Source organism: Balaenoptera musculus, chromosome 10 (assembly GCF_009873245.2).
Source record: "Balaenoptera musculus isolate JJ_BM4_2016_0621 chromosome 10, mBalMus1.pri.v3, whole genome shotgun sequence".
NCBI classification, from domain to species: Eukaryota; Metazoa; Chordata; class Mammalia; order Artiodactyla; family Balaenopteridae; genus Balaenoptera; species Balaenoptera musculus.
In genome coordinates, this window is record NC_045794.1 from 35763101 (window position 1) to 35790740 (window position 27640).

Below are 27640 nucleotides of genomic sequence, written 5' to 3' on the forward strand. Positions count from 1 at the left end.
AAGAAAAACGCCTTAGAGAGTGTTTATGAAGGTGCACAAGTGATATAAAAGGAATCTAATTTTTAAAAATTACAATTGGTACCCATTCTATTATTTTAATTCTAGCAAGCCATGAACTGCCAGATAATTCCAACCTGTCCCTTACTGAATATTTTGGACATAGCTCTTAATCAGCTATATTTTCCATTCAAAAATGGGAATAATGAGAGTCCCAAAGTTCCAATAAATTTCCTAAATGTAAGATGAGTCTCCTTTTCTATACAAACTAGAAAAATTCAAAGTATTTGATCACTTTCTAACTTGACAAAATGAGATTAAATAACACAGACTCCAAATTGTATTCTAAAAAGCCAGCTGTCCTATTAATTGTTGTACATGTCAAACCAAAGACCTTCCCCATCATAAATGAGTGATAAAGGAATAAAGACTATTAATTTAGTAAAAATACCTTTCTTTTTTTTAACATCTTTATTGGAGTATAATTGCTTTACAATGGTGTGTTAGTTTCTGCTTTATAACAAACTGAATCAGCTATACATATACATATATCCCCATATCTCCTCCCTCTTGCATCTCCCTCCCACCCTCCCTATTCCACCCCTCTAGGTGGACACAAATCACCAAGCTGATCTCCCTGTGCTATGCGGCTGCTTCCCACTAGCTATCTGTTTTACATTTGGTAGTGTATATATGTCCATGCCACTCTCTCACTTTGTCCCAGCTTACCCTTCCCCCTCCCCATATCCTCAAGTCCATTCTCTAGTAGGTCTGCGTCTTTATTCCCGTCCTGCCCCTAGGTTCTTCATAACTTTTTTTTTTTTTAGATTCCATATATATGTGTTAGCATACGGTATTTGTTTTTCTCTTTCTGACTTACTTCACTCTGTATGTCAGATTCTAGGTCCACCCACCTCACTACAAATAACTCAATTTCGTTTCTTTTTATGGCTGAGTAATATTCCATTGTATATATGTGCCACATCTTCTTTATCCATTCATCTGTGGATGGACACTTAGGTTGCTTCCATGTCCTGGCTATTGTAAATAGAGCTGCAATGAACATTGTGGTACATGACTCTTTTTGAATTATAGTTTTCTCAGGGTATATGCCCAGTAGTGGGATTGCTGTGTTGTATGGTAATTCTATTTTTAGTTTTTTAAGTAACCTCCATGCTGTTCTCCGTAGTGGCTTTATCAATTTACATTCCCACCAACAGTGCAAGAGGGTTCCCTTTTATCCACACCCTCTCCAGCATTTACTGTAAAAAACCTTTCTTAATCAAATGTTATGATTACTGACCTAAGGTCCACCAAGCATAGGGAAGGTGACAGGAATGAGGAACAGTATTTAGAGCTATGCTATTCAGTATAGTACAGAGTCGTGTACTCTGTGGCCTGCAGTGTGGTGTGCAGTGGCTGTATCAGTACACTAGCCATGTAAGCCTATTTAACTTTAAGCTATTACATTTTTTATAATTAATTTTTATTGGAGTATAGTTGTTTTAGAATGTTGTGTTAGTTTCTGCTGTACAGCAAAGTGAATCAGCTACATATATACATATATCCCCTCTTTATTGGATTTTCTTCCCATTTAGGTCACCACAGAGCACTGAGTAGAGTTCCCTGTGCTTTACAGTAGGTTCCCATTAGTTATCTATTTTATACATAGTAGTGTATATATATCAATCCCATTCTCCCAATTCATCCCACTCCCCCTTCCCTCCCTGGTATCCATATGTCCGTTCTCTACATCTGTGTCTCTATTTCTGCTTTGAAAATAAGTTTTTATCTGTATCGTTTTTCTAGATTGCACATATAAGCGATATTATACAATATTTGTTTTTCTCTTCCTAACTTACTTCACTCTGCATGACAGTCTCTAGGTCTATCCATGTCTCTGCAAATTGCATAATTTCGTTCCTTTTTATGGCTGAGTAATATTCCATTGTATCTGTGTACCACATCTTCTTTAACCATTCTTCTGTTGATGGACATTTAGGTTGCTTCCATGTCCTGGCTATTGTAAATAGTGCTGCAATGAACATTAGGGTGCATGTATCTTTCTGAATTATGGTTTTCTCCGGGTATATGCCCAGGAGTGGGATTGCTGGGTCATACAGTACTCTATTTTTAGTTTTTTAAGGACCCTCCATACTGTTCTCCATAGTGGCTGTATCAAGTTACCTTTCCACCAACAGCGTAAGAGGGTTCACTTTTCCCCACACCCTCTCCAGCATTTATTGTTTGTGGATTTTTGGATGATGGTCATTCTGACTGGTGTGAGGTGATACCTCACTGTAGTTTTGATTGGCATTTCTCTAATAATTAGTGATGTTGAGCATCTTTTCATGTGTTTGTTGGCCATCTGTATGTCTTCTTTGGAGAAATGTCTATTTAGATATGGAAACACAAAAGACCCCGAATAGCCACAGCAATCTTGAAAAAGAAAAATGGAGCTGGAGAAATCAGGCTCCCTGACCTCAAACTATACTACAAAGTTACAGTCATCAAGACAGTATGGTACTGGCACAAAAACAGAAATATAGATCAATGGAACAGGATAGAAAGCCCAGAGATAAACCCACGCACCTACGGTCACCTAATCTATGACAAAGGAGGCAAGAATATACAATGCAGCAAAGACAGCCTCTTCAATAAGTGGTGCTGGGAAAACTGGACAGCTACATGGAAAAGAATGAAATTAGAACACTCCCTAATGCCATACACAAAAATAAACTCAAAATGTATTAAAGACCTAAACGTAAGGCCAGACACTATAAAACTCTTAGAGGAAAACATAGGAAGAACACTCTTTGACATAAATCACAGCAAGATCTTTTTTGACCCATCTCCTAGAGTAATGAAAATAAAAACAAAAATAAACAAATGGGACCTAATTAAATTTAAAACCTTTTGCACAGCAAAGGAAACCATAAATAAGATGAAAAGACAACCCTCAGAATCGGAGAAAATATTTACAAATGAAACAACTGACAAGGGACTAATCTCCAAAATATACAAACAGCTCATGCAGCTCAATACCAAAAAAACAAACAACCCAATCAAAAAATAAGCTATTAAATTTAAATAAAAATTTAAATGCTCAGTTCCTCATTCACACTAGCCACATTTCAAGTGTGCAATACCACACGTAGCTAATGGTTACCATATTGGACATTTCCACACATTACACCTTTCTATTGGACAACTCCAATTTAGAAAGCAAGCTGGGGCCAAGAAACAGTCCTTAAGGTAAAAGCTACATTTTAAATTCAATGGAAACTTGGTATTCTGAGGCAAAGGAATGGCCCAATACTAAGGATTAAGATTTGTAACCTTGTGAACCAGAGATTTTTTCATAAACACACACACACACACACACACACACATGCACGCACGTACACAACCCTAAAGCAAAAACTAGAGGTCAATCAGTCTTATTTCAGTTCACATGAGAGTCACCCCAAAGATCTTGTAACAGCAAATTCAATTTGCCTCCATTTCCAAGGAAAGTTTTTGAGCCAAGATGTATTTTTCTTTGTCTGGTTATTCTCTATTTATGTCAAGGATTTAATCCTGAAGGCTTTTAAAATTCAAGACTTTAGATTAGAAAATGACTTGAGCTCCATGCTAAGGCAGTGCTGATTCTGGACCTATAAAAATGCTAATATAATAAAAATGGAGTTGGAACATTTACACCAAGAGCACTAATCACCATATGGACTAATGATCGGAGTGGATCCACTGAAGTCACTGACTTGGCCATGTACATGGTTTAAGGCCATTTAAGAGACAACTTACAGGCCAGATGTCTATAAAAGTGCTCTCATAGCATCTGTGGTTTGTTACGCAAGTATATATTTAGAGATTTTTGACCCCCAAAGACCACAAAAGTTCCTTTGGAGCCATCACAGTTAACGATGGATTTATCTTAAGGGAAAATTCCAGCACTGCCAGGCAGTCTATAGTGTCAGCATCCACATGGACAGTCTGCTTTTATGAAGATTCTTAATGCCACAGATGGGGATGGCTTCTTTAGCGCCACTGTGGTCTAATCATACCAAAGCCCGCTAAGAGAGTCCGCAGTTTATGGATCACTTAACAATATTGATCAGCACAGCTCCTCTGGAAGCATTATCATTTATCATGTTGATGTTACTCCTGCTGCCATCTATTGTATTTTAAGTTGCCACAATAGTAGAATAGCCTGCGTTCCAGGTGAAAAAATAATCTAATTTTTCTTACATACTCTCCCCTTCCAGACAATGTGCCAAAGCGTTATGACATTCTATTGTAAGCAATGGAACCCATCTAAGATGATCGATGCAAAATAAATCCTAAAACATATTTTTTCTGGTTTTTCTCAGGCCAATAACTTTTAAATTCTCTAAATGATCTTTCCATTTCCATTTGAGCTCTATATGTATGATATATACAGATGTGACTTGGGATTTTTCAGTTACACCACTTTGCAGAATTAAAAACAATCCATCTCTCTCTCATGGCATTCTGACATCTCACAAACAATAATGTTCTGAAGCCAGTATTAGCCACAGGTCTTTGGAAAGTGGCTTTTTAGTCTCAGGATATCTTGTAGGGACATAGAGAGAGCAGCTGATTATCACCAGGCAAAGTTTTCCCCCATACTACATAATGCCAGATACCAGAACTCAGAATATTATGTAACATTCTATGCTTCTAATAGCTTCAGGCAAGCCAGAACAGAAAAAGAACCACAGTAATGGCTAGATACTCAGCTGTACAGTCACCACCATCACTAGTATTACTATTGGCAGGGCAGTTAGTGACCCCATGCCAATCTCACTGGTACAGTAAGGATGCAAACAGGGTTAAGAATGGGATATGTAAATCATCATTCTTATAAAGTAAGTGCATTGGATTAGTATCTTATTCATATACGTATTTTACTTCTATTAATCCTCTCTTCCAAACTAAGGCGCATGTTCCTGAAGCACTATAATCATATATCCTATTACTATTTACTGTTTAACTCCACTGAGACTAATATAGTAGATTTAACACAGTGGACTTATTTCTATTTCTTATGTGTAACAGGGATAATATTTTATAAATTATTAATATGCCTTTCTGAATGCATTCACCTTAGCTAGCCTAAGCATCCTTCTGCCTAGGAGGAAAATTTTGGCTCAGTACAGAAGGAATGCAAAGAAGAAAAGCCTAAGTAATATTCAACTTCTGTAATTCAAAAATAGGATTTTGCAGAAAGACTACAGCCTTGCAAGCCTGCTACTATCTCCAGAGAGGGTTTTATAAATTTCTCAAGTCCTTCCTTGTATATACCAAGAGCCAAGCTTCTAGAACACAGCTCTTAGAGATGCCTAGTAGTGTACTAACGATAACCCTTCCACCAGAGTAAACTCAGAAGTGCAATGGGCTAAGGAGGAGGGATGTCTTGAGATTTACCTTTCCCAAGGTCTGGTTCGGGACCTTGCCAGAGAAAAGACCAGAGAAACAGTGAGGTGGCTTTAACAAAGAGCGAAGCAGAGGGGTCAGCCATCCAGACTAGGGTCAAGTGGGAGTTAGAGCCAGACCTCGTGAGGCTCTAGAGCATCAGCAGGACCAAGATAAGGCAGTCAGCCAGGTGATACCACTGGCTCTGACCGAGTGCACAAGTACAAAAGCCAGTGTACAAGTAACAACAGCCATAGACTTGAGCCACAACTGCCAGCACAAGTAGCAATAGGTGGGCATGGGACATCACCCCAGAGAGTAGCAGAGAGATGGACATCAACACACACACACACACACACACACACACACACACCCTGCAGATAGTGGAACCAGAGGATAAGCCTCCCAAAGATCTCAAGTCTTTCCTTTGGGTATGAGGTCACCAAAGCCATATCCTCCTTATGAACCATCATCATTGTAGAAAAAAGCAGAAGGCACAGACTATCTGAGAGACTGGGGCTTTTTAATCAACAGACTGATCACTCCTTCTCACCTGAAAAGAGCTCAGGCTTTAAGCAGCGGTCACTGGACAAAAATCATTTAATAAGAATCTATTTCAATAGTTCTTTAAGGTAGGGATTACAAACCCCCCAACTGGCCCATCCATTTCCAGACACATAAATTTGAATTTGAATAGCTTTAAAGGAAACTTGAACTTTCCATTTAGCTATTGACCTCACTACTCCTTATAATCTCATAGCTGGTTCAGTGAGCTTATTTCTGTTACTTACCCTGACCATGTAAGCAATAATTTTGTGATGGTCTGCTTTAAAATTTTTAAGATGATATAGGTCTGTTTCTTTCTGCTGAATTTACATGTTGGTAAGAAGGAACGCACAAATTAAGAAGTTTTTAAAATTAGATGAACATCAGATTTCTTGGACAGGACACAAAATGCACAAACCATAGAAGAAAAAAATGATATATTGGACTTCATCAAAAGTAAATATCCCTGTTCATCAAAGGACTCCATTAAGAAAATGAATAAACAAGCCACAACTGGGAGAAAATATTCATGAGGTATATATCTGATAAATAACTCATATCTACAATATATTGGGTTGGCCGAAAAGTTTGTTCGGGTTTTTACATAAGAGCGTACGGAAAACCCCGAACGAACTTTTTGGCCAACCCAATACGAAGAAATTCTATGAGAACCAACAATAAAAAGATTTTTATTTTAAATGGACAGAACAATTGAGCAGATATTTCACAAAAAGAAATAACTGAATAGTATATTATGCTATAGCAGGAAAATGCAAATTAAATCCAAAATGAGATACCCGTTCATACCCACAAAACTGGCTAAAATCAAAAAGACTACAAAAACAAATGTTGGTAAGGATGTGGAGCATTTCTATAGGAGCACAGAGTGATACAAAACAGTACAACCACTTTGAAGAACTGATTGGCAGTTTCTTAAGAAGTTAAATATACATCTACACAGCAACTTCTAACGTAGATATTTACCCAAGAGAAATAAAGCATATTATTCACATAGCCAAAAACTAGAAAAATACCAAATGTTTATCAACAGGAAAATAATCAAATTGTGGTACATTCATACAATGGAATAAACTCAGCAATAAAAAGAAACGCATTACTGGTACATACAACATGGAGAAAACTCAAAAACACTGTGTTAAGTGAAAGAAGCCAGACACAAAAGAATACTTACTGCATTATTCCAAAATATAACAGGGAGATCAGCTTGGTGTTTTGTATCCACCTAGAGGGGTGGCATAGGGAGGGTGGGAGGGAGACGCAAGAGGGAGGAGATATGGGGATATATGTATATGTATAGCTGATTCACTTTGTTATAAAGCAGAAACTAACACACCATTGTAAAGCAATTATACTCCAATAAGGATGTTAAAAAAAAAAAAAAAAAAAAATATATATATATATATATATATGGGCAAACTTCATCTATCACATAAGAAATCAGAGCATAGTTGTGGGGGACGGAGTGGAAGACAGACTGCAAAGGAGCCCAGGGAACTTTCTGGGCGAATGGCAATGTTCTATACCTTGTTCTGGATGGTAGACACACAATTGTATACAATTATCAAAACATATCAAACTGGGGCTTCCCTGGTGGCACAGTGGTTGAGAATCTGCCTGCCAATGCAGGGGACACGGGGTCGAGCCCTGGTCTGGGAAGATCCCACATGCCGCAGAGCAACTAGGCCCGTGAGCCACAATTACTGAGCCTGCGCGTCTGAAGCCTGTGTGGCCGCGATAGTGAGAGGCCCGCGCACTGCGATGAAGAGTGGCCCCCACTTGCCGCAACTAGAGAAAGCCCTCGCACAGAAACGAAGACCCAACACAGCCATAAATAAAATAAAAAATAAAAAAAAATTTTTTTTTGAGTGACGAGGATGTCTATTCTGCGCACTTGGTCATTTTTTTAATGGTATCAGGAGAGTCATTTCAAAAATACTTTGATTTGCTCTAAAACCATAATATATTCATGGTTTTATTAATAAATTGTTATTAAAGATTATTTTTTATAATATTTTTGAAGATTACATTTAATTAGAGCGTGAGGCTTCTCTCATCAAAGAAAGAGGGTATCGATACAAAATCGTAATTTTTTCTTCTGTAAAAAATTAATATCAGAGGTGTACACAAAAACAATGGAGTACAGCTCATTGAATAAAGTAAATTTATGAAACAAGTTTCTCACAGTTGTTGCAAAATTTACCAACTTGAAGTATATGATAAACAGTAATAAAATGAATAAATAATTTGAAATGATAGGGACTTGCAACATAGCCCTGGCAACATTGTTAAATGGAGCCCACAGGGACTGTATAAACCTTTGGCAACAACTACAACAATGTAGATGTTAATGAAATAGAACAGCCAAAGAGATCAGGAAGGAGAAAGTGCAATTTAGGAAGAAAGTGGTGAATCCAGATGAAGGGATTAGATGAAACAGACAAATACGATTTTGCTCTTGGGGGTTATCCAGAGGCTCTGGGAGCCTGATAATCTTACATACAGTATGCTTAAAATACCTATACTGTAGGTACATATTTATATAATTATGAATAAAATTTGGCTAGAATGCTATCCATATTGTGTTAATCAAGTAATTCATCATTCCCTTTTTTGTTCAAAGAATTAGCAAGAGAACCCTAGACAGTTATTGTTTATAATAGAAATACCTTAATCCATCTGGTCAGCACACTACTGTCTTGGAAAGATCTGACTAGGTTAGTCTGACAAACTCACACACCCACCACCACAAATCAAGAGGAATAAAGAATCCACATTCATAAATAAATATTAATGGTAAACTTCAGGAAAAATTTGGTAAGGGATTTCGTAAAGTCATTTCTATGCATTTTCTATAAGAAAAATACTGAAACATTAAATGGGCTAAAACTCCAGACAAGTCCAAATTTGGGTTTTTTTGCTTATGATTGCATGTCGATAACAATATATGTACATATTAAGAAAAGATACCCCACCACTGTTAGTTCATGGTAATACTAAACAGAATGATATAAAGTCAAGTATTATCTTTTTTTCAGTCTTTTTTAGCATCCTGCTAAATCTTCACTTTTCACCAGCAATTTGTTTATTTACTGCTATAGCTATAGACAGAATTAAACTATAGCTCCAAAGATATAGTGCTTTCAAAATCAAAATGCAAAAAAGCTTCACGGGTCTATCTGGAGGACAGAATAGTGGCTAACACTTGTTATAAACCCCATTCCTCCCACAGAGGGAGGATGTGCCATGTGCAAAATGGCCTATTTCAGTTCCAAATGTTGGCAGCAATCTGGACCAGTGAGACCCAATTCCAGAGCCAGCAGTACCCAGGTCTTTTCACGCATCACATACTGACAGCTGAATCTGCTTGTGGTGCCTTATGCCATACCGTGTTCTTCCTCAATACCTACAATGCCACAAAGACGGATTTTGTCCTTCAAAAACATTTGATCTTTTCTTTGAAAGTGCATTCCGTTCTACTTTCTCTAATTAAAAATAAGTCTCTCTGCAGCAAGAATGTAGAACATTCATTCTACACTTCCCATCGTCCTCTCTCATATTTTTATAGATTTATTTTACAAGTTCTCTCCATTTAATCCACTAAAATCTAAATGTATTCACTGTCCAATGGTCATCAATATCAACAGAGCATTTGATTTACTATTTTTCCTTGAATAGAGAGCCTTGTACCTGAAATTCTACATCTCAATTTAATGATTTGAACATTTCCTTCTGTGGAGTCATATCCCAACATACACTGTTGGAAAAAAAAAAAATAATAAATTATATTTTCCTTACCTACTTCTTCTACTAAGATAGTGTGGAAAGAAAACAAAGCCTCCGGATATCTCCCAGTAGTACACATTTGTTGCAGGGTTATATAATAACTTCAGAAAGTCTAAAAAGAGGTAGTTCTGCATTTGCACCTCTATTCTGTTTTCTTCCCATGAGAGGAAAGCTTTGTTACACACAGATGGCTACAGTTTAAACATTCCGTCTAGTTTCTTCATGACAGCTAGGATAGTGTTTACTTAAAAGCAGGCCTTTTCTTGTCCGATGCCTGTGTAACTAACATCAGTCCCGGAAAGTTTCAGAAATAAGACTGAGCCTGCAACTTTCCACAGCCTATCTGGCCTTTCCCCAACTTCACCCTCTGACTTTACTAATTTGCTGACCAAAATAACAAAAAGTAATCATCCATTAAATAGGTGGGTTCTCCCCACTGGACACTTTCCTGCCTGGTCAATGATTCACAGAGTGAACACTCATTTTTTTTCCATTAGTCTCTGAAACATGTTCTAATTTGGAAGTGTGTTATCAAAGAACAATTTAAATTACACTATTGTCACTGGAAATGCAACTCAATTATTAAAAAGTAGACCCACAGCAGCAAAAGGATGAAAGGTACTATGAGATACTTTGTTGTAGAGAGGCATCTATGATAAGGCTAATGAAATTTTTGCAGCAACTTGAAAAAAATTGACCTTTGCATCAGAGTCAGTGTTTCAGGTGAGTAGCAGTAAATACACATTTATTCTGAGCTCTTTTCTTTCCCTTTATAGGCCTGATTTCTTGCAAATTCCCATACTGCAACTTCACATTCCAACTCAAGTGCTTATATCCAATTCATTTCAACCTCAAAGAATTCTTAATTTTAACCCATAATAGCCTATGAAAAGTATAATTTAAAAACAATGCCCTGTCTCTTCAGGATTATTTTTTATCACAGAAATTAGTGATGAACTTCAGGAAGAATTTGGTAGGGGTTATGGTAAAGGCAACTCAGATTTGAGTTTGAAATGTTAAAAGTCCAATTAAAATGACTTCCAACTTCTGACCCTCGAATTTTAAGTTAAAGAAATTTGGTAAAGTCATGTCCACATGTTTTCTTTCAGAATAGTAATGAAACATGAAGTGTTCTAAAACCCCAGACAAGCCCCAAGTTTGGATTCTTTGGTCTCAAATTTGGATGCAACAATCCCCCCTTTGAGACATCTTAAAGCAAATCTCCCCTTTACTTGGGGTATGATGTTTCCTCTCCTGTAGTGAAAAATCTCCTTGTTTTCATTTGAAAGGCAAAAACAGAAAGCCTAGAGTCACAGTGCTTTTCTAAGATGTTTGAATTAAATTATCTATTAAGTATCCTATAAAAATTCAGTCTGAACATCAGGGGATAGGAAGTATTAACAGAAGCAAAGTATTTACATTTCAACTGAACTTTTGAAAATGTCTCAGAAGGAAGGACAAACATGAATGATGGTAACATAAAATAAGCTGCCTCTCAGGAGTACTCAAACACTTTCAACAAATCTGTATTTATAGTATAATTAGCAATTTGATGAAATGTAGTAAGAATACACCAAAGTATATCAGTGAACATGTCCTCCTCCAAAATCGACAGGCTCTCAGGAAACATCCAGGTTCAACATTCAGTTACTAGGAGCACTGCCTCTCGTTGGTAGCATGCAGCAACCGTTTTTATGTGTCTTTTTTTTTTAACAATCTGTTAGTCTCCAGGAAGAACTCTGCTCAGTTACAAGTATATGTCAACACACACAACTCATAGTGAGGGTGTTCAGCTACCAATTACTGCCGGAAATTTAAATGAGTTCTAAAAATATAGGTTATATTCTGCTCTAAAATACTTAATCTATTTGGCACTTTTTCTGGGACATTTAATGGTCCATCAGTACAATGTGTTAGACTATAAGAACATAGAATTAGACATACTGCTTGCCTAGGGGATTCTCTATTTAAATAGACAAGCAAAATAGATCAAACACTAAAACACCAGTGAATGGAAGAAATAAAGTGGATCACTACCATTAAGAAGGAATATTCATATGACACAAATGAACCTATCTACAAAACAGAAACAGACTCACAGGCATAGAGAACAGACTTGTGGTTGCCGGGAGGCATGGGGGTGGAGGGAGGGATGGATTGGGAGTTTGGGGTTAGCACACACAAACTATTATATATAGAATGGATAAACCACAAGGTCCTACTGTGTAACACAGGGTACTATATTCAATATCCTGTGATAAACCATAATGGAAAAGAATATAAAAAAGAATGTTCATATACGTATAATTGAATCATTTTGCTGTACAGCAGAATTAACACAGCATTGTAAATCAACTATATTTCAATTTTAAAAAAGAAGGAATATTTATAAATCAGATACAAAATGCACAGCACAGTAGTAAATGAGAGGATACCTCTCAGTAGCAAACTTCAGAGTACTAGAACTTCAAGATGCTTTTTAAAAGGGAACTGTTTTGAAGAGAGAGTCAAGGATTGTCAGACAGATGAAAAAGAAGATGTCCTGGACACCCGTGGTTACAATAAAAAGTTAATTAAAAGGGAAAAGATAGTAATTTACTTTTAGCTGGAACTAAAGTAATCTTAGAAATCATTTAGTCTAATCCCCACCCCATACCCATTGAAACATCTTCCCTGAAATAGGTCATTTAATCTCTATTTGAGTATTATTAGAAGCATGTTTATTGGATGGATGGATGGACAAATACTGTTTAAAATAAGCCTCTTAATTTTTGAATTTATTTGTTGAAAATGCTTTTCTTACATTGACTCAAAAATTTCCTCTTCCTAACTTTCTATGCAGATCCTAGTTTTGCCCTCTATAACAGTTCTGCCCAGTAGAAGTATGAGAGCCACAAATGTGAGTCACATAAATAATCTTAAGTTTCTATTAGCCACATTAAAAAATAAAGGAACAGGTGATTTTAATTTTAATAATGTATCTATTTGACCAAATATATCCAAAATATTATTACAACATATAATCAACATTAAAATATTAAGATTTTACATTCTTTTTTTAGACTGTCTTCAGAACCCCATGTGTATTTTGATACTTACACTGCATCTCAGTCTGTACGAGGCACATTTCCAGTGCTCAAGAGCCACATGTGGCCAGTGGCTGCTATATTGGACAGCTTAGTTCTAGACAATGGTTCACAAATTTGGCTGAACATCAAAATCACAGGAAGATTTTTCAAAATATAGATTCCTAGGATTCACCCCCAGAAATACAAACTTAGTTAGTTTAGGAAGGCCAGAGAGTATTTTTAACAAGGCAGTCAATTAACCACTGATCATCAGGCTGACATTTGGGCATTACTGCTCTAGAACAACACAAAATAAATCTAAGTCCTCCCGTACATGACTGTCCTTCAAATAACTAAAATATAGGGTCATATCTCCACTGTCTTTTATTCTCCAGACTAAAAATTCCAAGCTCTTTCAACTGTTCCTCATCTGACATGGTTTCCAAACCTTTCAATTCTCGGGTTGCTGTCCTCTGGATACACTCCAGTTTGCTTGCTCGATTTGCAATAGTGGAGAAGTACCATAGCATAGATAATCCAAATCAATCCTATCTGCCTTGGACATCTTTCTTAGTACGTTCATATGAATATGAGCGTCTCTCCTAAATGGTGAATTCACAATACTTCAAACTAAAATTTTAAACTCTCATTGTCAACAAGTGTTCAGGATGTCCAGGTTCTTCACCATGCTGCTGTTTCCTCTGTGGCACACTTCATCTTGGGATAGAGAAGAGCTCTCTCAGAATAATGCAGAGACTAAGTTAAGCAGAACTACCCTTTTTCAATGCCTCTCAACCCTCTTACCTTTTCTTATGACTGGAGAAGAACGTAGGTGTTTTGATTTAGTACAAGAGCTCTTCAGCCTTCTTTAAGATTACATAAATATAAAATATAATAATGTCACCAAAAAAAAAAAAAGATTTCTCACGACTAAATGGACTCAATTCTACATTACAAATATTCACTTACTGATGGTTTACTGAGCATATTATGTGTGCCACCACAACAGGCCAGGAGGCCACAAGAAGGAACAAGGCAGTCCCAAGCCTCAAGGAGATCACAATCTAGTTAACAAGACAAGTAGATTCATGTGACAAATATTTATGGAGTTCTTACTATATGCTAGACACTTGGGTGATATATTAGTTAATAAAACATCCAAGAAGCCCTGCTCTTATGGAGCTTACTCTCCAGAGGGAAGAAAGAGGATAAACAATTCAAATGACAAATAAGTGCATTACATAGCATGTTAGATGGTAAATGTTATGGAAATTAACAGATCAGAATAAAGGGTATCAAGAATACTTGTGGGATAGAAGACAAGTTGAAATTTTACTCAGTGGTCAGGGTAGGCCTCATTAACAAACTGATATTTGAGAAAACATCTGAAGAAAGTTAGTGGGAAAACATGTAGATATCTGGGAGAGTAGGATTCCAGGCAGAACAAATAGCCAGTGCAAAGTCCCTGAGTCAAGAGAGTGCCAGGCCTATTTAAGGAACAGCAAGAAGGTCAGTAGAGTTAAAGCCAAGAGCAAGGCGGAGAGCAGCAAATTAGGCCAGAAAGTAATGCGGTGGGGTGGGAGTGTTCATGTAGGTCTTTGTAGGGCATAATAAGAACTTTATCTTTGACTTTGAGTGAAATGGGGAACCACTGAATGTTTGGGGCAAAGCAGTGACATGATGTGAATTATGTTTTGCAAAGATCACTCTGACAACTACGTTGAGAACAGACTGCAGGGGAGCAAGAGGGTAAACAGGAAGACTGCTTAGGAGGCTATTGCAATAATCCAGGCAAAAGATGACGATGGTGTGGATCGGGGAAGTAGCAGCAAGGAAAATAAAAGTGGTCAGAGTTTTTATGTTAAAAAGAAAACCCTAGCTATAATACAGTGGGGTGGTTGTTTCAGTAAAGAAAGCTTAGAGAACACAGAAGAAGAAACAACAATTCTACCAAAGGAAAGATTAGTATCTTAGGTGAGTCCTGAATAATATGTAAAAGTTCACCAGGAAAAAGAAAGAGGAAAAACAATGCAGAGACGGAACTGGCACAGAGTTGTTAGTGGCCAGGAAAAATATATGGCATGATCCTTTCCCTGGGGAACTTATAGTCTCAATAGAGAGACAAGACAGTAAATCACTTAAGACCAGAGTCCCAGGTGCCACTGGAATGAAAATTGGCAGAGGGACTATAGAGAGAAACAATCATGCCAGCAAGATATTCAAGAAAAGCCAAAGACGTAAGCAGGAAATGTAGGGAAAGTGACTCTGATTCATAAAGGACCCAAAGGACCACCCCCAAAGGTTCTGTCAACATTACCCTGGCCCCTAAACCACCATTCAAGGTTCCCTGGAATCTTATGCTCTACCACCAGCTCCCACCAGCAGACCAAGCTGGTACCTTGTCAAGGAAAGCCAAGGTGACCCAGACAGAGCCAGGGAAAACAACTGTGTTGTTTTTCAAAACTTCTAACACTTCTCCCCACAATACATGACTCAAAATCTAAGCTAAACCTTTAATACACTTAAAAAGTAATGTGTGTTGGGGTGACTGTAGAGGAGCTATGTTCTGAATCTTCTTTTGCTGGTTTTCTCTATGCCCCCCCCCCACTTCTGAGCAGTGGTACAACAGGGCGGATTTTGCCCCTTCCTCTCCAAACTGACCATTTGTTCTCATTTCTCTCTACCCAAAACCGCGTGTCCTCTTCTCCCAAGTAAAGCCCAAACAACAAAAATAGAACAGGAGATGCTTCAGGGCCAGTTTCTCCCCGACTCCACTCTACCTTCACCTTCATCCCTGCATCACATGAAAGTCACCTTAGGTTAGCTCCTCCACAAAATCCAGCATTTCTACCAGAGAGCCCCTAAAACAATCCAAGGGAGCTTGATCTGCTGCTAAGCTAATTCCAAATAAAAACAGTATTTAACGTGTACTGAATGTTTAGTAAATGCCATACACAGTTTTATTCATATAATCTACACATCAACTCTAAGAAATAGTACTGTCATTATCTCAATTGAAGCAGAGATACGTTAAATAACAAGTTCAAGTTCGCACTAGTGAACAAAGGCACCAAGATTTGAACCCAAGATACCTAGCTCTGGAGTCCATGTTCCTAATTACTACTGCACATCAATTTGAACTTGGAATTGTATCTATCATTTCTTCCCTTTGTCTAGACAGGTAGAGCGTGACCTTCCGAGCACTGGTTTGTTGTCCTCATTCTAAATTTTCTCTTTGAAGGGAGAGACACCTGGTTGTCTGGGTTCCCCATCCCTTCCCCAGAATGAAGACTGTCAGGAGGGTTGCCATCAAGAACAACTCAGCAAATACTTGTCCAAGGGCCCATGTCCAGTTCCTGGCAGCAGCCCTAATGGGAAAGGGAAGAGCTGTGCTCCACTTTTCTTCCCATCTATTCTCGCCCTAATTCTTCTTAATTACAGTGGTTTATATCTGAGTTTCAACAAATGTGAAGCAAAAGTTACCATAACAAAAATTATCCCCTAAAAAATGAGTTTCCACATGACTGGCATCTTTCTTCAATGTCATTTCTAAACTAAAACTAGCAAAAGATGAAAAGTTTCATAAAATTGATAAAAACAATGTAAGAGGAATGCTCAAATGACACACAAAGGCACTAACTTATTATGATCTGATATAGGTAGATAAATATTTAATGAGAAAAATAAAAATTTGACCAAAATGATAAATACCTCAAAATAAATGATTTCTTATTAAAAGGTTAAGAGACAGTCCTCAGATATTTTTGCAAAACTAAGCAAACAAAAAACCCCAACACTTGATTTTATTTACTTGTTCTTATAATTGGCTAATAGTTAAATGATTACCTACATTTTGTCAAATGTAGACTAGGACAAATAATTTTCATAGTTTCTATCTTCTTTAAGATAAAGTCCCAAATTTACTTTTTCACTATTTACAATTAAATTTTGGTTCCTGCTTTACCTCCCATAATAACTTATGTAGACATCTTCTTTCCTCCATTATACTGTATGTCCTATCCTTATACATAATAGCAGTGCAATAAATATTTGTTAAATTGAATTAAAGTAAAATCAACAGGAGACATCACACCATAAGGCCTTAACATCTAATACCAAAGTTACCAGTTAGCATATGGACAATAATTATCTGAATTATGGACAGATAATAACAAGGACTCAGAAAAGCATAGGTGTCTGCAAGAACGGGGTCTGGGACCAGCATGAGATGAATGAGCTAGTGGGAGATGGAATAAAGCCACAGAAAGGCCCTTCACTTCAGTTATTATCCAGGGTGCACTTTAGCCATGACATTCTAGATCATTCACCAGTCAGAGCCTGTCAAGACTGCTCCAGCTCCTCCCAAATCAAACCTAGTTGGCATCCTACAGATATCCCTGGCACTTTTGATAGAGAACTCCAGTAATCCTTGCCCCTGTCCATAGTTCTCACTACCATAGTGACTGGGTGCCAAACACCATGCTAAGTGCTATCCATTCTACTTCCAACATATGCATGCTTTCTAATTTTCCCCCTCAACCTCTGGATGAAACTTTTGGGGGAAGAAGGGGTGCATTTTTGAAAAAGAAGCACAATTGAAAAAACCCACAACTTGGTTTTACTCTGTTTGTTCTCAGAATGTTCTCAGAATGATGAAGAGAATCCCTTAAAGACTCATCATTTAGTATGAAGACTCTGAATTTACACTTAAAAAACTTTCAAGTCCCAAATGACTAAGATAACTTTAACTGGCTAGTTCAAGCTTCCAACCACTGAACAAATTTACTCTCATGCATAGTAGAAGGAGGGCTCAAAAGAAAGCTTAATTCAGTTACAAAATAAATGAATGTTAACGTTTAACATATACATCAGTTTCCTATCGCTGCTGTAGCAAATCACCACAAACTTAATGGCTAAATCAAAGCAAATTTATTATCTCGCAGTTCTAGAGGTTCAGAAGTCCAAAATGAATCCCACTGGGCTAAAATCAAGGTGTCTGTGAGGCTGAGCTCCTCCTGGAGGTTCTAGGGGAAAATCCATTTCCTCACTTTTTACAACTTCTAGAAGCTGCCCACATTCCTTGGCTCAAGACCACCTTCCAAGTGCAAAGTCAGCAAGGACCAATCAAGTCTTTCTCACGTTACATTACATTGACACTGACTCTTCTACCTCCCTCCTCCATATTTAAAGGAGTGCCATGGCCATGGACCTGGGTACATGGCCCTGTGGGCATCCCCCGAGTGATTCCATGAAGTCCACCCAAATAATCCAAAATAATCTCCATATTTTAAAGTCCACTGATTAGCAACCTTAATTCCTTCAGCAACTGTAATCCCCCCTTACCCCATAACATAACATATTTACAGGTTCTTAGGATTTAGTATGTGGACAGTTGGAGGACCATTATTCAGCCTACCATAATCTGTCCTTCAGCAAGATTTATAACCATCCCACAGGCAAAACACATTTACTCTATCCCAAAGTCCCCCAAAGTCTCAACCCGTTAGAATATCAACCCAAAGTTTAAAATCTAGTCTAAATCTTATCAATTCAAAAGCCCTAAATCTCATCATCTAAATCAGGTATAAATGAGACTTTGGGTATTGTCCATCCTGGGACACAATTTCTCTCACCTGTGAACCTGTAAAACTCAAGAAACAAGTTATCTGCTCCCAAAATAAAATGGTGGGATAGAAATAGGATAACAGTTATAGACATCCACACTCAAAAAGGGAGAAAATGCAAGTTAAAAAAGTTAGACGCCAGATCCATGCAATTTTGAAATCCAGCCAGGTAAACTGCATTTGGTTTTAAGATCTGCGAATAATCCTCTGTGATTCTTGGCTCCACCCTCTAGGCTCTAAGCTCTGTCTTCTGGCCCATGAAAGGTGGCCCATGTTTGCAGCTGAGTAGTTTAACCAGCCTGTTTCTTGCTTGTAGAATTTTGGGGACCCAACAACCTTCTTTCATTACATCTTCTCAGTTGCCCTTTCAGGTTAAGCCAGGAGTGTTATTGCTGGTATGGTTTTCTCAAGAACCCTGTGGGTCTCCCACATGTGTCATAGAGATTTACTCCATTAAAGAACAGGTTCCTCCACAAATATTTCCTGGATAAATCCATCTCTATTACAGGTTTCCACTGAGATGTCTGAGGGAATACATGAGTCACAGGTTCAATTTCTTCAAAGTGCCCTCTATGTGACTGAATACTCTGACCTTACTTCTAAGGCACTAGCAAAAGGTTTTTAGGCCACACTATTGGCTTTCTCTCCTGAGTAGGCTCTCCTGCCAGTGAATCTCCTAATTTTAGCATATTTTGCAATTTGGATACGTTAAGAATTTCTCAAATATCAAGTTCTGGTTCCTTTTTGCCTAACAGTTCTTCTCTCAATCTATCTCTCTCCTTTCACATTTTACTATAAGCAGCAAGAAAAAGCCAGGCTGCACCTTTAAAACTTTGCAGATATATCACCTCAGCTACATATCTAAACTCATGTTTACAGGTTTTGCTTTCTACATAACTGCAGGGCAGAATTCAGCTAAGCTTTCTGCCACTATATAACAAGGATATCCTTTCCTCTAGTTTCCAATAACATGTTCCTGATTTCTATCTGAGCCCTCACTAGCATTGCCTTTAATGTCCATATTTCTACAAATAGTCTGTTCATGACAGTTTAGGTATTCTCAAAGGTGATTTGGGTTTTCTTTACCATGTTCCATTTTCTCCTGAATCTTCACTAGTAGAATTGCCAACGTCCATAGTTCTACTAACAGTCTATTCAAGGCAATCTAGCCTTTTTTATCATGTTCCTCAAAATTCTTCCAGCTTATGCCTATTGCCCAATTTCAAAGCCACTTCCACAGTTTTAGGTATTTCTTACAGCATGCCAACTTCCATGAATCAAAATCTGTATTAGTTTCCTATTGCTGCTGTAACAAATCACCACACACATAGTGGCTTAAATCAACACAAATTTATTATCTCACATCTCTGGAGGTCAGAAGTTCAAATTGAATCTCACTGGGCTAAAATCAAGGTGTCAGCTATGCTGTGTTCCTTCTGGACACACTAAATGAAAATCTGTTTCCTTGCTTTTCTAAATTTTGGAGACTGCCCACATTCTTTGGTCATGGCCCACTTTTATCTTCAAAGCCAGCAATGACAGGTCTAGTCATTCTTCTCTGCTTCACTCTGACACTGACTCTTCTATATCCCTCTTCCAGATTTAAAGGACCTTTGTGATTACATGAGGCCTACCCAGATCATCCAAGATTTGCAACCTTAATTCCCCCTTGACATGTAACACAACATATTCTCCGTTCCTAGGCTTAGGGTGTGAACATCTTTGAGGGACTATTATTCTGCCCACCACAATATATCTTGTATAATGATAAATTTTCAATTCTTCTGTATAAATATGATCTACTGTGTAAACTGATCCGTGCTTTCTTTGTTCACTTCATTTCATATCATAACGCTTACATTTCCACTACTCTGGATTTCTTCCATTTTCTCAAATGCACCATGCTCATTTCAGGTCAGGATCTTTGCTCATGCTATTTCCTTTGCCTGTGTTACTCTTCCTTTCTGAATCCCCACAGCTCCTCTTCCCCAGACTACTCTTATTTATCCTTTGGCTATCAGCTTAAATGACTCTCCTTCAAAGACAGTTTCCTTGATCCTGTGGCTCCCTAAACAAGAATGTAGATTCCCATTACATCCTTAGTTTCTCTTCATATCATTTATCTTAATAGTGATTAAATTATTATCTGCGTAATTGTTTGTTTAATGTCTATTTTTAAGGCACTATGAAAGTAAAGTTCTAACTTCATTTGTTATAGGCCTAACACCTAGCAGAATAGGTGCACAAAAAAATTCTTCATAACATTAATTTTATAATTTAGGGTACTGAAGCTCATAGAAATTAAGTAACTTCACCATAGAAACACAACTAATGAAATTCCACTTGGGTCGAACTGGTTTCAAAGCCTGTCTCTTAGTCATTGTGTTATTCTATTCTAATGCGGCATCAAAATGACCATTGTCTCTAAGTCCACAGATACTCTCTGATTTTCATACTGAAGAAAAGTACTCACTGCCACCTCACTTTCCTTAATGCAGTTACCGTTGCCTAGTGAAGCCAATGACTCACCACCAAATGCCCAATTTCATTCCTGTTTTCAAATACTGGCATAAAGTAGACTTGTGAACATTTTTTTTTCCTTTAAAATCTTAAAGTTCTTTAAAAATAATTACTAAATATTTATTTCCCAATGACCAACTCAGGGAAAAAAAATATGCTTTGATTTTATCTACTTCTCTCGTGGGGATTAGTGACATTATAAAATCTGTGAACACCTTAGAAGAAACTTTATTAAACCAACAGAGGAAACTATCTAGTTTGGGAACCTGGTCAGACAAAATGTTAAAACCAAAGATCTAAAAATCATGTTAGAAAGTCCTAGAACTATGCTTCTGTATACTCTCATTCTTGGTGTCTCATGTACAAAGAGGAAAGATTATTATAATCATTAACTTGAAGAATATTCCCTAGACTTTAAACAAGGTTGATAGAATTCTATTTATAATTGCACTAGCCCTTAACATTTCAGAATTCTTTACAACCTTTCATAGGTCTTTTGACTGTCAGCACCTGGTCCTCTATTTTTTAAAACCATAAGTGTATTTTTGTGGCTATCAGTCAGATTGTAGCTAGAAATACATGGAAGATCTTGATATGGATTCCAAACTGTTGCCTGGTCACTTTTTTCTTTTGAAAAGTATTATAATTGGCACAGATCAAAAGCCGCATATATCAACAGATGATCTAATTTAGCATCTTATTACTTCAATTTCCAAAGCAACTATAAACCAAATTTCAACAACAACAAAACAATTTTAGTGATGCTATATATGATAAAAATCAGGTATGACTTTGAAATACATTTCTACTTGCTTTTATTATACATATGTAATAAATATAATAGTTATTAAGTAATAGTAGATTCTTAGTGCACAATAATTTACAAAAACTATTTAGTTTCTAAAAGTACTGAATTATAAACATATTAACGAAAAATAAAGAGAAGAATGAACTAGCCAAATGGAGAAGCAATATTAAATGAGCAAAAATCATTGGGAAATTGTATGTTGAGATTTCTTTAATTTAAAGATAAGAGACAAAAGAAGATAGTTATATTACTGCACAAGAGATTTGATGGTTCAAAAAGCTCTTCCATCTATTTGGAACATATCTGATAGTACAAAGTAACTTATCTGATAGGTTTATGTGAAATCTGAGAGCACCTCACAGGTTTGTAATGTGTTACTATTCCTGCTATGCCATTTTGAAGACTATACAAAAATATCCGCAGCACCCTCAATTCACTATAAAGCGAATCCATAAAATCTTCAGAGGCTGAAAGCTTTTGTCTCTCTAAAATCCATGTAATCCCAGTGAAGCCCAGAACTGACTTCTTAAAAACAGTTTCCACATTCTAATAGCAGAGAAAAGACCTTTCCAAGGTAATGCAAAACTATCAAGCAGGGCCAAAGGTCTACCTGTTGTCAATTTTATAATCTAAATCTGAGAATAAGAGAAATCATTAGAGCATAATAAACACATCAGTAATACATGCCTACTGAGAACACAGCAGGTAGCAAATACTGGCTGATTGATTGGCTATATGAAATAAGGTGCATAATTTGGCAAGAAATAAAACTTTACATCTCCAAGTCTCGTAAACTATATTTGTCAGGTATTTACTCTGTCTAAATATTGTGCTTGGTACCAACAAGGAAACAAAACAATTCATCAATGTGCACTGATATGTAGTAAGAATGGCCAATTCATTCGCAGCACAATGCCTACCTTGAAGAACTGGCAATTTAAATAAAAATGAATACTAAACATTTCTTATAAAAATTTAACCAGGAAAAGATATTGGTGCCTTGACACTATTTCCTAGAAATTGTCGAGCATCAGAGCATAAAATGCACAGTCCTGAAGGTTTCTATTTGTGACAGCTCAGACGGTCTTCAGAGAAAGGCAAGAAGAACACCAATATAATTTAAAGGACCTTTGGAAATTTTAAGGGCACTTCAACGCCATTTGTTTATCAGGAGCTTTAGCTTCTGTAAAGCTTTCCAGTTAATCAAATTGGCAGCCCTGAAATAATTTTCTTTCCAGCTCACAGGGATTGAAAAATCAGAGATTGAAAAAAAAGGAGAAGAAGAAAAAGAGAAAAACAGAAGCTTAACTCTAATGACACTTTTATTCCGCTCTGTGAATTTTGCTGACAGTCTAAGTCTTATTTCCTTTATTGGATTTGGTCATTGTTTTTAAAGGAGTCAATATCCAAATCACACCCCCACTCCCCACCAAAAAAAAGAACTTTAAGTAAATAAAATATTATCACGAATATCCCTCACAATAAAAGCATTTAGTGGGCTCACCATAATTAAAACAGAAAATTGCATTTAACTTATTGTAAGAGTAAACTTGCTTTAAATAAATGCAACACATGTCAATTTCCTCCTTTTCCAACCGTAAGCTTTGGTGTTACTGCCCATGGTGACACATACTGGCTATACCACGCAACAACACCACTACAGAAACACTCAAGTTTTATTTTATGCCTATTTCTTGGTGGCAACTTTGCTGAAGTGGTTTTATTTTGCATATCCAACTCTTTAGTAATTATGAGTTGCAATTTTTTTGAAGCCACAGCACCGAAATCACAAAAGAAAAACTGGGTGGGGTGGGGAGAAGATGCTTTAGTCAGTCCGTCAAATATGTTAAACCAAATTCCATTTCTCTTTTGCCTTCATCTGTACTTTACCATATGTGAAACTAGTCTTTCTGTATGTGTTTAGCTACCTTTTAGAAGCTCATGTTACAGCACCTTCCCACAAACCAAGCAATCTTCAAAAGGGTTGGTAAATCAAAGCTGAAGGATCGATGCATTGGAATTTGCTTTGACTACATAACACACCTAAATATAAATTTAAATGTAGACACTTGTGCATAGCCAAAGTCCACTGACTTCAAAAAAAAGTTTTAAAATCCTAAGTACACGATTAATGGTGAGACAAAGTATACTTCTGAATTAACATTTATTTGAAATATTTTCAAAATAATTTTTAAGAGAATATTATTTCCTTTCTCCTGTCATTGATGGAGAAGAATCATTATCTTTCAGTGAGGAATCTTGTCTCAAATATAGTGTTTGTGACATACAGTAGTTAAAACTATTGAAAGATATTAATTTTTCCACAAAGCTACCCACATGAAGAAATTCCTCTGCAACTGGACACCACTGTACCTGAAACTTTCAGAGAGCAGTGTCTTAACTAAGATTAAGCTACCCTATTCCCTACCTAAATCAAGTTCACCCAAATGAGGCGTTTGTGTTATAATTCATTGTTACCCAGGCTCCAAAATCAACCATCTGCCATCGGAGTTTCTGTACAGTAATTAAGGGACTATCCATTAGAACTGGCAAGAGTACAAAGTAAGAAAGAGGAGGGGGCGGGGGAAGAGAGAAACCAAGCCACTTAAAAAGAGATGGAAGGTGTGTGTATTTCACACTGACCCCTCCACATCTCAGATGTGGATGTCATCCATGAGGCAAAACAGAAGTTTGGAGGAGGGGTCAGGCCAGCTCCTCCAGGGGTTATCCGAACTGAAACCGCACTGGGGACTGAGCACGCGCCTCTTACCTTGGAAAAGAAAGGCTTTCGTCCCATTATGTAGCCCGGGGACCTGGCGCACTCCGGTCGTGGACTCCCCAAGTCCTAACTCCGTTAAGACGTCAATCTGTTGGGAGGGGTCCACACCAAGCCCCCAGACTGGTGGGAGTGGGGGAGGGAGGAGGAAAGAAAGAAAAACCTCCATCAAAATACAAGTCTCTTCCTCCAAGGCAGCAAAGAATCGCGTCTTAGAGACAATATTGGAAACGGACAAGGGGCGACTCCCTCCGCTGCCTTACCTGAGATCAGCAATCAAGCTTTAAAGAGCGGAGCACCCAGTCCCATGTCCGTGACCTACTTTAAACCCCTCTCGGTGCAAAGTTCCCCTTGGCCCTCAGACCCTGGACTAGGGGTGTGACCCGCCCTGCGGTCTCCAAGACAAGCACAGAAAAAAATCCAAATCCAAGCCCACCCCACCCCTACTCCAAGCTTCCCACTCCAGAACTACTTCAGGCGGAGGAAGAGCGAGGCGTCCCCAGGCAGCTCGGGCTGCCCCGAGGCGGGGGCCATCCCTTCTCCCGCCCCAGCTCTAAGGCCACTCACCTGCTCCGAGACCGAAGAGCAAACAGAATGTTCTCAGTAAGACCCGAGACTCCATGGCGTGGATCTGCTCAGTCCATCGTCTCCCTCTTTAAAAATAAAAATCGAAGAGGTTCTTGGAATCAAGCGGGGAAAAGAGCGTTTGTCTTTCCTGCCGCTGCCTTGGATTTACTGATTAGTAAGAGGAGTACGATTTGGCTGCCTAAGAAAAAAAAGGGAGGACCCCCCAGGCGCGTGCAGAACTTAGACCCTCCAACGCGCACATCATTCCCCCACACAGAACCCAGGCGGCGGGGCGCGGGCTGGGAGGGGGCCGGGAGGGAGGGGTCGGACTCGCCGGGGGCTGCTCCGCCGGGGAATTAGCTCCGGAGCCGAATCAAAGCAGTCGAAGGCACGCACACCCGGAGGAAGGGAGGCCGCCCCAAGAAAGCCGGGGCTGGGGCGGCCCCGCACCCGCCTGTCTTCCCCCGCGCCCGAACCTGTTGTAAAGGCAGAGACAATGGAGAGAGCGCTCGGAGACACGCGGAGGAGAGACGGCTCCTCGGAGAGGGAGGGGCGGGCCGGGAGGCGGGGAGAGAAGGAGAAGGGAGGGAGCCCGAGGGCGAGGCGCCGCGCCCCGTGTCCCTCTCCCGCACGGACTCCTCGGTCTCCAAGCCCCGTCTAGCGAGCCCCGGAGCCGTTGCAGCCTCCGCCCTCCTTCTCCCTCTCTCGCCGACCCCGGCAATTCCAACCTCCTTCGGGATCGAAAGATTCTATTTCAAGGTGCTAAGTTGATGGGCGGTCTTTGCTCTCACCCCGCGATTTCGGGCGCCTGTCTAGAAAGACGGAGAGAGAAAGGACCATCCAGTCGCAGAAGGCGAGGCTAGAAGGAGACGCACTCGCCCGCCCTTAAGGAAAGGAGGGAAGCCCGCGTACAATCGCGCAACCCCGGGGACTAGAGAGGGGACTCCCTCTCGGGGGGTTGCGGAGGAAGACTACTAAGGCAAGCTAGACTCCCGTGGTGGGGCTGGAAGTAGAGAGAAACTGGCGGAGACGGTTGGCGAGCCTGGGAAGCCCTGGGAGCTCTGCGGGAGAGGTTCCCTAGCCGGGGCGGGGCGCTGGAGAGCTTCCCCCGCGCGGAGAGCGCAGGGGAGAACTTAGTCAGGAACTGCTGGACAGCTCCGGGACCTCGCGCGCCCCCTGCCAAACACAGCGCCCAGACCCGGGCTCTGGTTCTCCAGGACAGCAGGAGGCAAGGCCAACAGAGTCAGCGTGCCTGCCCATGCCGAAAAGAAGAGATAAAAGATGATGATAGATAGATAGATGATGATAGATGATAGATAGATAGATAGATAGATAGATAGATAGATAGATAGATAGATAGATAGATAGATAGATAGATAGATAGATAGATAGATAGATAGATAGGTAGATAGGTAGATAGATAGATAGATATAGTTAGATAGATGATAGATAATGACACACAAGGGGGATGGGGTCGAGGGGAGGAGAAACGAGCAGAAGACTACTACGGAGCCTGGGCAAGAGAGAAGAGCCACCCCATCGTTGACCACACTCATGCAGGCTATACCCACCCTTCACCATATGCACCGAAACCATAACAGTGAGGTCATTTGAGATCTAATTCTCAGCAGGCAAAAAGTATACTTGAGGTTAACAGCATATAGTATTCTATAGCCCTTAAATTTTGAGGTAAATTTTGAATAATGACATTAAAGTCCCATATTGAAAAAGTAAGTTTCAAAAACGATTAAATTGTTAATTTGTACAAAGATCAACTGAGTTTCTTAACTTTCCATCCAAACAAGTAGATGCTGAATTCTCCAAAAGGATCCTACACAGCTAGTTACCAAAATACCTACTGGGTAGAGTCTGAGGCTCCAGTAGAGCAATATGTACTATATTATACTATGATGGGATGAGGGGAACATATTTAGCTCTGTCCTTGGAATGTTTAAGGGAAAAAAATTAGAATCTGGAAGCTTTTCCAAATTAAGTTTTAATGCTCTCTCCTTGTCAGTTTTTCCATTTGATTCTATCTGTAATTTTGTAAACTTTGAGAAATATTCCAGTATATATATATGTGATGAAATATTGTTTTATGTAACTTTGTAAATTTGCAAAACTACACAAAATGAAATTAATGTAATTGAATTGAATTAATTCAAAGGAAATTATTCACCATGAAATTAAAGATCTTTCTATAGCAGTACAACCAAAATAATGAACTGTAATAAGTATCTACAAAAGTTACATTAAAAATTGAAACATAAAATGAGAGGGAAAAGTAAATATACATATGCACACATATTTACATGTAGAAGTTCTCCTAACCTACTTGCACTCAACCAAATCATAGAATCAGGGGTACTCGCCAATCTCTGACTCTCACCTATGACATGCTGAAAGCTGGGAGTTAGTAAACTTGTCACATATGCTTATGCTCCCTCCAGAAGAGTAGTATTTTGTATCCAGAATTATTCCAGTTGAACCTGCT

General features: G+C 38.6%; 1 protein-coding gene across 3 annotated transcripts in view; it reads right to left on the bottom strand.

Annotated features, from left to right (window-relative positions):
- The window catches only part of NELL2 (neural EGFL like 2), a 357101-nt gene extending 330999 nt beyond the window's left edge, over positions 1 to 26102 (bottom strand). Inside the window, exons 1-3 of one of the 3 annotated variants that reach the window (XM_036866747.1) lie at positions 25623 to 25697; positions 25147 to 25232; positions 24574 to 24702 (exon numbers count right to left, since the gene is read on the bottom strand). In XM_036866747.1, the coding sequence (XP_036722642.1) occupies positions 24574 to 24702; positions 25147 to 25201 (184 nt within the window). In that variant the 5' untranslated portion in view covers positions 25202 to 25232; positions 25623 to 25697. Of the gene's footprint in view, positions 1 to 24573; positions 24703 to 25146; positions 25698 to 25937 lie in introns of those variants that run through there. The other 2 variants (XM_036866749.1, XM_036866748.1) reach the window with 2 other exon arrangements.
- Positions 26103 to 27640: the final 1538 nt, after the last annotated feature.